Source organism: Ranitomeya imitator, chromosome 6, assembly GCF_032444005.1.
Source record: "Ranitomeya imitator isolate aRanImi1 chromosome 6, aRanImi1.pri, whole genome shotgun sequence".
NCBI classification, from domain to species: domain Eukaryota; kingdom Metazoa; phylum Chordata; class Amphibia; order Anura; family Dendrobatidae; genus Ranitomeya; species Ranitomeya imitator.
In genome coordinates, this window is record NC_091287.1 from 294,023,273 (window position 1) to 294,037,806 (window position 14,534).

A 14,534-nucleotide genomic window follows, 5' to 3' on the forward strand; every position below is an offset into this window, starting at 1 on the left:
GCTTCAAACATAAAGATACCAAATGTAAATTTTTAGTGAAGAATCAACAACAAGTGAAACATAATTGTGAAGTTGAACGAAATTAAATTCTAATTGCCCCCACTCCCTCACACCCCTACTTAAAAATATACACATAATATATATTTAGACACTATATGCACACACATATACATATTCGATGATGTCCCAACCTTCATAAACCAGGGGAAGGACATGTATAATGACAAATAAACCGTATTTATGTTCCTATTGAAGCCCCTTATTGTCCTTATCAGCGATACCCTTTTTATGGCCATTATAAAACCTTTTTCCAAAAATGCCCCTACCCCCACACACACAGATTATGATATCAGCGCAGTGAATCACTCCCACAGAGTTACTTCATACTTACAATATGATGCCCCCACAGTGCCACCAACAAAGCATAATACCGCCATAGGGAAAATGAGCGATGTGAGGTGAAAATGAGAGGTGTGAGTGCAAAATGAAAAGGTGTGAGCGCAAAATGAGAGGTGTGAGGGGAAAATAGTGGAGTAATCGGAAAATGACAGGTGTTAAGGGGAAAATGAGAGGTGTGAGGGGGAAAATTAGAGAAGTGAGGGGGAAAATGAGAGATGTGAGGGGGAAAATAAGAGGCGTGATGAGAAAATGAGAAAATTGAGTTGCTATAACTAACCACAGTTAGTTACTATGCTCGTTAGTTACTATGCTCGGGCAACGCCGGGCTCTTCAGCTAGTGGTAAATAAAAACATCAACCTTTTCCACAAAACAACAAGCCCTCACATGACTCTGTCAGGAGAAACATGGAGAAATTATAGCTCTCAAATTATTGCATCTTTTTTGCAATAAAAAGCATTTTTTAGTGTGTGACAGCACCTATACATAAAAAACGCCATAAATCTGGTATCGCTGTAATTGAAGTCATCTAATCACTTATACCACACGAGGAACGACATAAAAATAAATAAAACCAATTCTTCACATGCTGTTGATTTTTTTTATTCTGCCTCCAAGAGATCGCAGTAAAGCTCAGCTCACATTTATACTGCGGTCTATGCTGACTGCTTAGACTTAATTCACACAGAACTCCTGGAGCAGGTGTCACGACACGGCTATTGGGTAACCCAGGACCAGGGGCTCCTTCCCTGTCAATACCACTAGGGGGTGCCCTATACCCCATGATATTCTGAAGGTGAAGATGTCGGGGCCTCCACCCTTGCCTTATCTCCTGATTTACCCTTCCAACTGTTGTCTTACCCCACTCAGGGAAGAGGGGTGCTATTGTGCAGCGCATGCAGCAAATGCTAGCTCTGACAAGGATTTGCCTCAGAGCCCAGATGATAAAGGGAACGGAGGTGGTTAACTGAGCTCAGCTGCGAGCTCAAGGCTCTTCAAAATGGCCGGGTAACCCCTGTTCTGCCAGCAGAAATAAACACCATTAAAATGAAATAGAATGCTTCTTCTCAGTGCAGGAGTGTGAGCAATCAGATACCACAGTCTTCTAGCTCCTCTTTGTTGTGGAAACCTCATGACAGCAAGATTCCCTATAATGAGGCAGATGGAGGCACTATGGACACCGTCTGACCTATGATCCAGCGGTGTAGTAAATGGATCTCTTGGGGGTTTCATCTGAATCATGTCACTCGGAGATTTAGATTGAAACCCCAATATAAGTGCTCAGAGTAGAGCGCAGGATAAACATGATCCCAAATGTTATGTAAAATGTTCCCAAAAAAGCTTTAAATTAATCCACAAAAAAAGCAAGTCCCCACTCAGGTCCGTCATCTGTTATGGGAAATATAGGGGCTTTCATTTTACTGGTACAAAGGCTCTGGAAAAGCTGAATGGCTCCTCGCCTCCAAAAGAAATTGAGCAAATTCTGCACTCTCAAATCCAAATGCCCCTCTCACTTCTGAGCCCCAGTGAGCCTAAACCACATTTAAAATCCACATGTTAGGCATTTTTATAGTGATGACAACCCAACTAATTTACAGGTGAATGTCTCCAGAAGCAAGTGTTGGTCACTACAACTTACTGGTCACTACAACATACTGGGAACTACAACATACAGACACTACAATGTTAATTTTCAATTTTCACTCAGCAACATATACTGCTTCTTGTTTCTGGAAAACATCCATGAAATCAAAATAGTCACTACACCTGTAGATGAATTCCTGAAGGAGTATTATTTCTAAAATGGGGTCACTTGAGGGGGATTCTGCTTTTCTAGAACGTGGGGACTATGTATATGGAGTCCGCAAACTATTCTAGGAAAAACTACACTCCAGGAGGCAAATAGCTCTCCATCCCTCCCGAGTCTCGTCTTGTGGCTAAGCAATAATGTACATTCAGCAGAAATTTTGGGACAAATATTGGTGCCATTTTTTCCCATTTTCCCTAGTGAAAATGTAAAATCTTAGGCTAAAACAACATTTTGGTGGCAAAAAACTATTTGATTTTTCTTCACAGCCCAAAGGTATAAATTTCTGCTATACACCTGTGGTGTCAATATGATCACTGCACCCCTAGATTAATTCATTTAGAAGTGTAGTTTGTAAAATGGGGTCACTTATGGAGGTTCTGCTGTTCTGACACCTCAGGGGCTCTGCAAACATGTCATGGCATCCTCAAACCAGTCCTGCAAAATCTGTACTCCAATACGGCACTGTACCTCAAAAGTAGTTTTCAAGCACATATGAAGTATTGGTGTACTTGGGAGAAATTGCACTACAATTTTTGGGTTCCATTTGTCCTGTTACCCTCGTGAAAATAAAAAATTGGGGGCTAAGATAACATTTTTGTGGGAAACGTTTGATTTTTTTTATTTTCACAGCTTTACATTATTAACTTTTTTGAAGCACCTGGGGTTTCAAGGTGTTCACCACACATCTAGATACATTTTTTGAGGGGTCTAGTTTCCAAAATGGGGTCACTTGTAGGGAGTTTCCACTGTTTAGGTACACCAGGGGCTCTCGAAATGCAACATGACACCAATAGACCCTTCCATTGAAGTCTGCTTTCCAAAGCGTCACTTCTACCTTTCTGAGGCCTGCCGTGTTCCCAAACAGTGGTTTTCCAGCACATATGGGGTATCTAAGTACTCAGGAGAAACTGCACAATAAATTGTAAGGTGAAAATGCAAAATTTGGGGCTAAAAGAATATTTTTGGCTCAGTGTTATAAAATTCTGTGAGGCACCTGGGGGTTCATGGTGCTCACAACATATTTAGATAAGATACCTGAGGATTCTAGTTTTCAAAATGGTTTTACTTGTAAGCAGTTTCCATTGTTTAGGTGCATCAAGGGCTCTTTAAACGTGACATGGCATCGCCTAATTATTCCAGCAAATTTTACATTCAAAAAGTCTCTTCCCTTGTTACCTCTGCCCAAACAGTGGTTTTCCCCAACATATGAGGTATCAGCATGCTCAGGAGAAATTGCATAACAAATTTTGTGGTCCATTTTTTCCTGTTACCCTTTTTACAACAGAGTATTTTTGACCTCACTCTGCTCTTTTGTGTCTTCAAAAAAAAGGGGGTCTAAACAAAAAATTTTGTGAAGCAACTGAAGGCTTAACTTCTAAAATGTGGTTGAACACCTTTGTTAGAAAAATGAAAAATTGCTGGTCAACTTTTAACCCTTATAAATTCCTAACTAAAAAAAATATGTTTTAAAAATTGGGCTGGTGTAAAGTAGACTTATAGGAAATTATATTTATTAACTATTTTGGGTGACATAACTCTCTGATTTAAGGGCATAAAAATTAAAAATTAGATAATTGCACAATTTTCAAAATTTTCACAAAATTTTCAAATAAACGCTAGGTATAGCAAAGAAATTGTACCACTATCATGAAGTACAATATGTCACGTGAAACAATCTCAGAAACAGTGGGATTGATCCATTGAAGTGTTCCAGAGTTATTACCACATAAATTGACACTGGTCAGAATTGTAAAATTTGGCATGGTCATGAAGGGGAAAACAGGCTTGGGATGGGTAAAGTGGTTAAGTGGGCTCCCATCACTTCTGAAATGCCAAACATGTGGACCGTGAGGGTATGTGTCCATGTTCAGGATTGCATCAGGATTTGGTCAGGTTTTTATGCAGGTAAAATCCTGACCAAATCTGCATCTGAGGTCACTGGCAGGTCACCTGCGTTTTCCATGCGTTTTTTGACGTGTTTTTGACGCGTTTTTGATGCGTTTTTCATGCGTTTTTTATGTATGCGTTTTTTATGCGTTTTACAATTGCAAGCTTTTTTTGGTGAAAGTGGCAATAAAGCTTATTGAAAGGTGCCTTCTGGGAAGGGGGAAAAAAAAAGGGATTTCCTGTTTGCAAATACATTTTTTGCAGCATTGCCTCTAGTTTTATTGCCAAACCAAAGGAAGAGAATTATCTACTTGATAATTCTCATTATGAGGCTAAATATGCTTCAAACAGTAAGTATATATTAACCCCATAATGACTGTGTGTATTTCTGTTTTCGCTCCTTTTCTTTCAAGAGCCATAACTTTGTGGGTTTTTTTTCATATGGCCATGTGAGGGTATTTTTTTTAACGGGACTGTTGTCCTTTTGAATGACATCATTTGGTTAGACCATGTCATGTAACAGAAATTGTCCATAATTTTCAAAGTGCAGTTAATTTGTCCAAAAACATGAAATCCCACACTTGTTTATTGTTTTTTTGTTGCTAGGTTCAATAAATGCTAAAACTGACCTGCTATATGATTTTCCAGGTCATTACAAGTTCGTAGACACCGAACATGTCTTGGTAATTTTTTTATAAAAATGTAGTTTAAAAATTTAACACTTTCATTTTTCCAATACCCGTACTGTTTTTTTTTTTTCATGATCTTTTCATGAGCTTTTGAAAGTGGCATTTTACTAGTAAATAGGTGCTGGTGGCTCGTGATTCCACTTGCGCCTATTGCGTGCACATGGCAGATAATGAAATCATTGGACATGTCCTGGCTTTGATGCAGGGTCACCGCGGGAGCACACATGAAAGCGGGTGGCCTGCCATCAGATGTACTATACCGTGCAATGATATAAAAAAATAATTTTATTTTTTTTGTTGGGGGGGGGGGGGGGGAATTTTTGTATGACCTTTTTTGTAACTTTTATCTTTTTCAAGCAGCAACGAGCACGAAGAAGGCACCGCTTCTGGGTTCACCCCCTTCTTGAGGAGCGTCCAGAAAAGGGTCACTTTATCAATCTATACGCTGATTTGCGCAGGTGTGTATTTTTTCTTTTTTTTTTTTTCCACACACAATTATACATTTTTCATTTATGTGATTTTAACATTGTTATGCAGATATCCAGAAAAGTTTCATTCATTTTGCCGGCTTACCATCAATTGCTTTGATGATTTGTTACAAATTCTTCGTCCACATTTAACCCTTCAAGACACAGTTATGACGCAGGCTATCTGTGCTGATGAAAGGCTGCTCATCACCTTGCGGTAATTTTAAAAAATAGTTTAAATTAATTTAGTCTCACCATTCCAGTACACACAACAATGCACCCTGTGATTGTTTGCAGCGGTCATGTGATGTCAGCATTGCTTTAATAGTTTTCCAATAAGAAGCTGTACTAATACCACCTTGTCGATGCTACCAATCACTTATGATATTAATGTTTACTAATAAACCTATTTTTTTTTTTTTGTGTCGTTTCAGACTTTTGGCCACAGGAGAGAGCTTTGCATCCCTGCATCTTCAATTTAGAGTTGGAAAGTCAACCATTTCTAAAATTGTTAGACGCACATGCGATGTTATCTGGCAGAAATTGCAGCCCATAGTGATGCCTTCCCCAATCGAGGAGACTTGGCGTCAGGTAGCAGCAGGCTTTCACACTGTTGCCAACTTCCCAAACTGCATAGGTGCAGTTGATGGAAAGCATGTAAGAGTGATTCAGCCTCCACGGTCCGGATCTGTGTTCTACAATTATAAAAAATATTTCTCGATTATCTTGATGGCGGTGGCTGACGCGCATTACAAGTTTGTGGCCATCGATGTTGGTGCCTATGGCAGAACGGGGGACTCCCGGGTGTTGAGAACTTCTCAGATTGGACTGCAAATTCTCCGAGATGGCATTACACTCCCAGCCCCTCAACCTCTTCCAGGGACCACACATCCAGTCCCTTTTGTGATGGTATCGGATGAGGCTTTTCCACTTATGACAAACCTGCTGCGCCCATATCCACGAAGGGGACTGAATGCCCAGAAGAGGATTTTTAACTTTAGGCTGAGCCGGGCACGAAGAGTTGTGGAATGCACCTTCGGAATCATGGTTAGTCAGTGGAGGATCTTAAACACCGCCATACAGTTGGATATTAGGACAGTTGATTCTGTTGTAAAAGCTTGCTGTGTTCTTCACAATTATGTTAGGGACTACAGTCCTGAAGTAGATGTGGAGACACTGTATGAACATTTTGATACAGCAATCAACTGGGGTCCTGCAGGTCCCAACATGAGTGGTTTGCGTGTTCGAGAAACCTTTGCTGATTATTTCATGAGTTCCGAGGGTGCCGTGCCATGGCAATACTCCTGTGTTGGTGGTGTGCAGCCTCAACAGCAAACATCCACTTGACAGGAGACATCACCAGGGCTCTGTTGTCGGATTGTGAGTGATGTAGTTGGAGTTGGTGACCATTGTAGCTTATTTGGAGTTGGAATCTGTGTCATGCTAACTTAGCAGTCGGTCGTTTGCCTTTACAACTCCGCAGACCTGGGCATCACGGACATAATTCTTCAGGAACAAAATTGAGAATGATCCGATTTTTGGTTTATACGGTATACTTGTCCTGTTATGTTCTGTAAAAATAAATCTTTGAAACACTACGTGGTTTTATTATTTTTTGTTAACATTCCAAAAAATTGACAGGACTAATGTCTCTCTCTCTGTATATTTTTTTTTCAAGATGGTGGGTCTGAAGAGTCATATGTAATAAATAGTTTAACCTTTTTACAATATATAAATTTTGCACCATGAACGATAATGGTACCTATAGGTATACCATTAAAAAAATTTAGGGACAAGACAATTAAGCATTTGCTATATTGCTAAAGCATTGACCAAGTTTGTTACCTGTGACCCTTTCTCAATCATATCATTTTTTGCTAAGGTAATATGTTTTTATGTTATAAAGTACATGCTGTGGTTTTAATTCTTTCCCTTTTTGTTTAACCCCTTAGTGACCGCCAATACGCCTTTTAACTGACCTGAGATATAAGAGACTTATATCCCCATACAGGTGACAATCCAGTAGCTGTCAGCTGTCCACTATAGCTGACAACTTGCTGCATCAGCCATGATCAGTGTTTGCACCATCCAAATCTATTTAACCCCTTAGATGCTGCTGTCAATAGTGACTACATAATTATAAACGGTTAACAGACTGTAGGGGCTTCCTCTTTATCCCAATTGGTGGTCTCAGATCATGATTGCATGGTCCTGATGTTTGTCATGGAAATTCATGACCAAATAGTGGCCTTAGAGTCTGTCGGCTGTAGTAATCTGTTCAGAAGTTAGTGACACTTAGGTGATAAAAATACACATTTTCATTTTTCTCATGCCACTTTGCATTAATTCCTGAAAATCACCTGAAGGGTTAACAAACGACCTGACTGCAGTTTTCAATATGTCAGGGGGTGCTGTTTTTAAAATGGTATCACTTGTGGGGATTTCCCTATATATATGACCCCCAAATTCACTTCAAACATGGATAGGTCCCTAAAAAAATACATTTTGTAAATTTCCTTGAAAAAAATTTAAATTGTTGCTACATTTTTAATCCTCCTAAAATGCTAACAAAATAAAATAACATTTTGCAAATGGTGCTGTTGTAAAGCAGACATGTGGGAAATGTTATTTATTAATGTTTTGCTGTGGTATGACTATCGGGATTAAAGGGATAATCATTCAAAGTTTGAAAATTGCTAATTTTTTAACATTTTTTTCAAATTTCTGATATTTTTTATAAATAAACATAAAGCATATCAACCTAAATTTACCATTATCATAAAGTATAATGTGTCACGAAAAAACAATCTCAAAATCACTGGGCTTTGTTGAAGCATTCCAGAGTTATTACCACATAAAGTGACACTGGTCAGATTTCAAAAATTTGGCTCCGTCACTAAGGGGTTAATTAAAAATTTTTGTTTTTTAAATTTTACTGCCCGTAATAGCAATCTAGGCCGGTTTGGATTCTCTCGCATCAACACCCGGCGCCTCCGCCGCCACTGTGCGCTCAGTATGTTGCTGCATGTATTTATGTACAGCCGCACTCTCCTGTCCCGAGTGTCGGCAGCAGCGCCTACTGTTGATGCAAGAGACTTCTGCGAGTTTAGCACATCACAAACGCAAGAGTGCCCGTGCCAATCTGATGAAGTTGTGCCAAACATAACTTTACTAACTTAATAATCACAAATGAAAGTGATGAAATACAGTGAGGCACATTTTCAAAAGGTTATGCAATTAATCTGTAGCCTATATCACTATTTTTTCAACTAATTTAGTTAAAAAATACAAGTAAACAAATCAATTATACATACTTTTATTTAGAACATTTTTATACAAAGAAAATAACTTATCAGAAGTCAAAGCTGTATACTAAATGCCACGGTGGCAACAGTAATCATGACCCACACACAAACCAACACCCACTCCGAAAAGTCATATAAAACAAATGAGAAAATGGGTGTAACAGGTGTGAAAATAGACAACCAGGTATAAACTTTATAAAAAAGCACATACAAAAATAACACATGGACCCGTAGAAGCGCCTGTGTGCAAAACGGCCGTCGTCCTCCCCTGTCACTCCCCCGCTCCCTCGTATACTCCAGCCTATGCCGCATCATGTTTGTGAAGGCTTAAGTGCTAAATAAAGGACATTTTTAGCTGAAGACAGATGGTGAGTGCCGCATTTCTTTCTTATACCTGCTCACAAAAATAAGGTAGAATAACAGCAACACAATACACAATGTCAAAAGTCAACCAAGGCAAAAGACGTGCCAATATAAATGTCTAAGGTTGCATTGAATTTGGTATCAAATGCATGGTGAGTCCAGAAACATGAAGGCACAGTTGGCGATAGCTCATTAGTAGGTACTGCCAAAGACACAAGATTACCAGTATTGTTACCCAGGACCATGGACCGCTTGACCCACTTTCCTCTTATAACGTAAATAATACCAAAAATTGTTTTGTACAAAATAGATAACATTTTAAAGCTTTAACAAACATATATTACAAGACACATGTATATGAGTAACAGTATGAAACGTGTATTATATGTATAGCATAAGCTGTTTAACCTTTTTTATTATGGACAAGGAATGGTGATACTCCCGTTAACATTATGAACAGAATAAGCATTTAATGGGTGAGGCCAGTTTCACAGTGGCGTGTGTGATACGAGAAGCTCTCAGGAGTCTCACGTATCAACACACAGGACAAGAGTGTGCATGTGCATGTATTTTTCTGCAGCCGCACACTACAGGCCAGAGTGGCGTGGCTAGCGCCGGGTGTTGATAAGGGAGAGTCGGGACAGATTCTCGTATCCCACACGGCAGTGTGAAACTGGCCTCACCCATTAAATGCTTATTCTGTTCATAATGTTAACGGGAGTATCACCATTCCTTGTCCCTATAAAAAATTGGAAACAGCTTATTCTATCCATATAACATGTTTTGTACTGTTATCCATATACATGTGTTGTAATATTTTTTTCCTATATTAAACATTGTTAGCTACAATTTTTCTTTCAGAAAGTTTTTTTGTTTTTATTGCACAATTCAACCACCATTTTGAACAGGACCCAAAACCTAATCAATATTGCAATTAAGGGGAATCTGTCACCCCCTTTGCCGCCTACAAGCTGCGTCCACTGCCATTAGCAGCGTATCAATAGCTTTCTGTAATGCAGTAGATAAGCTCACGATGTATCCTGAAAGATGAGAAAAACAGGTTATATTATAGTAACCAAGGGGCGTTCCCGCTGCGGTCCGATGAGTGTGGCGGTTCGAGGCCTCCCATCTTCATACGATGACATCCTCTTCTTGTATTCATGCTGCGGCTCTGGCGCAGGCGTACTGATGTGTCCTGTTGAGGGCAGAGCAAAGTCCTGCAGTGCGCTGGCGCCGGGCCTCTCTGACCTTTCCCGGCGGCTGCGCACTGCAGTAGTTTGCTCTGCCCTCAACAGGACAGATCAGTACGCCTGCGCCAGAGCCGCAGCGTGAATACAAGAAGAGGACGTCATCGTATGAAGATGGGAGGCCCTGGACAGGACCGCAATGGCCATCGGACGGGACCACCTCTGGTTGAGCATAATCTAACCTGTTTTTATCATCTTTCAGGATACGTCGGGGCTTAGCTACAGCATTGCAAATGCTGCAGATAAGCCCGATGCCGTTGGTCTTAGGTCATATTCAATTTTGGGTTTGACAGGTTCCTTATAATTTTGACATAAATTCACTGTTTTAATACGTAATTAGTCAAACTAAAATTTAAATTTCCTATTTATGTGTGAGTACCTTTAAAAAGTATGCAAATATCATGCCGCAGCAGTCTGGTAATCTGACTGTTTAGCCAAAATACAGGGGATTCCCTTGATAAAAAATGGCGTGGGGTCCCCCGTATTTTTGATATCCAGCCAGATGAAGCAGGCTGCTGCGGCCTGGTATTAAAAGACTGGCAAGGTCCATGCATTTTGGCCCTCACCAGCCTCAAAATACCAGCCAGCAGCAGCCCCACAATTGGCGCATAAAAAGATGCTCCAATTGTGGAACTTTACCCGGCTCTTCCCACTCCCGTGTAGCGGTGGGATATGGGGTAATGAAGGGTTAATGTCACCTTGCTATTGTAAGGTGACATTAAGCCTTGTTAATAATGGAGAGGCGTCAATAAGACACCTATCCATTATTAGTTAGTAAATAGTTAAAAAAAAATAAAACCTTAATAAAATATTTTAATGAAATGAAACACAACACATTTTGGACCATATTTTTATTGTACTCTCATTCCTGCGAAGCCCTCGATCCATAGCTCCCAACCGTTCCTCATTGTGCGGGATTGTCCCGGTTTTGACCCTTTGCCCTGCTGTCCTGCACGGGACGCTCTGATCCCGCAGACAGCAGGACCGACACGCCCCCTTATGTTAAGCCATGCCCCGGGCCCTTACCCTTCCGTATGGCTGCCTGCTTTATGTGCACAGGACCTGTGATGAAGTCACAGGAGGGGAGGAGTCAGCGGTCACATGATCGGGACCTCCGTGGATTGCAGGACTCGCTGCCTGTGCTGATTGCCAACATGGTGCTGCAGATGCAGGATGAGGTAAGTGCTGCCTTGTGTGGGGTCAGGAGGTGTACAGTGTGGATGTAGCAGAGCCATGTGTATGAGGTGTATGGAGCGGAGCCGTGTGTGTGAGGTGTACGGAGCGGAGCCGTGTGCGTGCGAGGTGCTATGTGTCGCCATTATATGGTAGGAAGTGCTATGTGTCGCCATTATATAGTACGAAGTGCTACAGTATGGAGCATCATGTGCGGTCATTATACAGTATTGAGCATCATGTGCGGTCATTATACAGTATGGAGCATCATGTGCGGTCATTATACAGTATGGAGCATCATGTGGAGCCATTATACAGTATGGAATCATATGCGGTCATTATATAGTATGAAGAATTATGTGGGGCCATTATACAGTATGGAGCATCATGTGGAGCCATTATACAGTATGGAATCATATGCGGTCATTATATAGTATGAAGAATTATGTGGGGCCATTATACAGTATGGAGCATCATGTGCGGTCATTATACAGTATTGAGCATCATGTGGTGCCAATTTACAGTATGGAGCATCATGTGTGGCCATTATACAGTATGGAGCATCATGTGCGGTCAATATACAGTATGGAGCATCATATGCGGTCATTATACAGTATAGAGCATCATGTGGGGTCATTATACAGTATGGAGCATCATGTGAGGTCAATATACAGTATGGAGCATCATGTGTCGCCATCATACAGTATGGAGCATCATGTGTCGCCATCATACAGTATGGAGCATCATGTGTCGCCATCATACAGTATGGAGCATCATGTGTCGCCATCATACAGTATGGAGCATCATGTGTCGCCATCATACAGTATGGAGCATCATGTGTCGCCATCATACAGTATGGAGCATCATGTGTCGCCATCATACAGTATGGAGCATCATGTGTCGCCATCATACAGTATGGAGCATCATGTGTCGCAAACTTTGTCCCTGTTTCCCGTCTTCAAAAGTTGGGAGGTATGCTCGATCTCCTGTTAAAAAAAAAAAAACAGTATACTACCTGTTCCGCCGTAGTCATAAATAGTGAAGGTCCCACGACGAGTCCAGCTCTGCTATATCTGAATGCCAGGCTAAGCCTCACATCCAGACACAGCAGAGCTGCTTACCGGAGCAGGTTCCCCGACGGTGAGGAATGCATTTCTCACAGCCAGCTGATCGCAAGTACAGGTGACCGGAGATTATCCCGGCCCCGGCAGTCACGTGCACAGAACTTATCGCGCTAAGCTGGCCGTGACATATACTACACCGCCAGGGAGACGGTAATGGCCGGTCACCTGTACAGCTGATTGCTGGCCGCGATATCCATTCCAGGGACTACCGGGGCATTTTTTCAGTAGTAAGCAGCTGAGCATTGCAAGGGCAGAGGGCAGCTATAAAATAAAACAAAACACAGGGACGGGAGGGGACGGCACCGGACCTTTCTACTCTCTCTCTCACCGGAAGTTCCTGTATCACGTACTTCCGTCAGTGACACAGGAACTCAGCCGCACAACGCTGTTACTACGCATGTAAACCATGCGATTTGATCGCATTCAATTATTGTCTATGGGCAAATAAACGGTGTAGCGACGGAGCGTCGCCGCTTTGTAAACAGACATGCTGCGTTCTGAATAGACGCGCCGCATGTCCGTTTACGCGGCTCTGACGCCTGGCTTTTTTACCGCATAGTGGAGACGGTATTTCATGAAATCCCCTCCACTATGCTGTAACATCTGGACGCTGCGTTTTTGATGCTGCGGCACAACGCAGCGTCAAAAACGCAGCGTTTCCTGAACGTGGACACATACCCTAAATCATTTTTAGGCATAATGGGGCTCAAATGGAATGGGGCAGTTGGATTTAAAGCCCCAAATTCACTGAATTTCTTTTTGGGTTCAAGGAGCCATTTAATTTTTCCAGAGCCTTTGTGCTACCAGTAAGCTCCCTATATTTCCAATCCATTGACAGGTGACGGACCTGAGTGGCAGCTTGTTTCTTTTGTGGATTTAGTTGAAGCTTTTATTGGGAAGATTTTACATAACATTTTCGATCACATTTATTCTGCGCTCCGTGTTGAGCACTTACATCGGGGTTTCCATCTAAATCTCTGAATGACGTGATTCAGATGAAAAATCCAATGGAACAAATCACTATTATGAGGCAGCAGAGTTACTCTGGCCTCTGTTCAGCGGTGTCCTTCTTTTCAGAAGTGCACACAACTGTGGCCTGACTGCTAAAAAGATGGACACCACTGGATCATAGGCCAGACAATGTACACAGTGCCTCCATCTGCCTCATTATAGGAATTCTTCCGCCTGGAGATTCTGTCTGAATCATGATATTTACACGGAAAGCCTGGTGTAATCACTTAGCGTAGAGCGCATGTGACATGCAGAAGTAGTGTTAACTGCTGTTGCTTCAAAAGCATCCAGCAACTAGAGGGGTTAACTCAGTCACAGGAGATAGGGAGTGGTTAGCAGAGCCCCCAAGGGGATTGTGGGAAACTTGTTGACTGTTCAGGCAGCAGCCGAAGATATTAGTGGCATGTGTCTGTGATCTGTCTCAAAAACGTTCAGGCAAGTGAACAATAGGGATACAGGATTCCATTACAGAGTGGAGTTGGACTATCCCCTGTACTGCCAGTTGAGAAAGTCTATCAGGGGCAGGAAGATAAGTACTCTTAATAAATTGTGTGATAGGGATAATCTCCCTCAGAAAACCCTCCCCCCTCGTCCATTACACAGTGCTGGAAGGAGTTCTGTGTACTACTGTGCTTTTGTAAAGAGTCTTGAACTGTGCTATCAAAAGAGTCTGTTAGTCAATGTGCTGTGACATTAAACTACACTGTTCATCTGTTCAAGAGGACTCTATCAATTGTATCTGTGTGAGCAAGTGGATCCATCTTGTGCCTGAGGAATCTGCAGTGCATGGTCGCCCTGAGTAACGGTTCCCCCAGAGTTCCAAAGAATTCATGAAACCTGTCCTGCCTCTATCTGAACCTAGCGGCGTACACGTAATATTGGTGGCCCATATGGAGAATTCTGAATGGGAATTAGCGTGTAGAGGGAAAAGAGGCAAAGTGACTGGAAAATACAGCAGCACAGCACCTCAACTCAACTCTGCTACAACAGTTAAAGGGGACCAACCCTAAAGCAGCACTGCACCTCAACTCAACTCTGCTACACCAGTTAAAGGGGACCAA

At 41.7% G+C, this 14,534-nt stretch overlaps 1 protein-coding gene across 1 annotated transcript; it reads left to right on the top strand.

Moving 5' to 3' along the window:
- The first annotated feature begins 3,997 nt into the window (after positions 1 to 3,997).
- LOC138643366 (uncharacterized) lies at positions 3,998 to 6,803 on the top strand. Its single transcript, XM_069732287.1, has 4 exons — positions 3,998 to 4,060; positions 5,141 to 5,241; positions 5,321 to 5,467; positions 5,685 to 6,803. Exons 1-4 carry the CDS (start codon positions 3,998 to 4,000, stop codon positions 6,595 to 6,597), a joined length of 1,224 nt encoding a protein of 407 aa, XP_069588388.1. The 3' UTR covers positions 6,598 to 6,803.
- Positions 6,804 to 14,534: the final 7,731 nt, after the last annotated feature.

Bases quoted from the DNA above. Each gene is read 5' to 3' on its own strand.
- LOC138643366 (XM_069732287.1), top strand. From the start codon at position 3,998: ATGGGTAAAGTGGTTAAGTGGGCTCCCATCACTTCTGAAATGCCAAAC. The intron at 4,061-5,140 runs GTATGTGTCCAT...ATCTTTTTCAAG, and splicing joins CAAACATGTGGACCGTGAGG to CAGCAACGAGCACGAAGAAG. The intron at 5,468-5,684 runs GTAATTTTAAAA...GTGTCGTTTCAG, and splicing joins AGGCTGCTCATCACCTTGCG to ACTTTTGGCCACAGGAGAGA.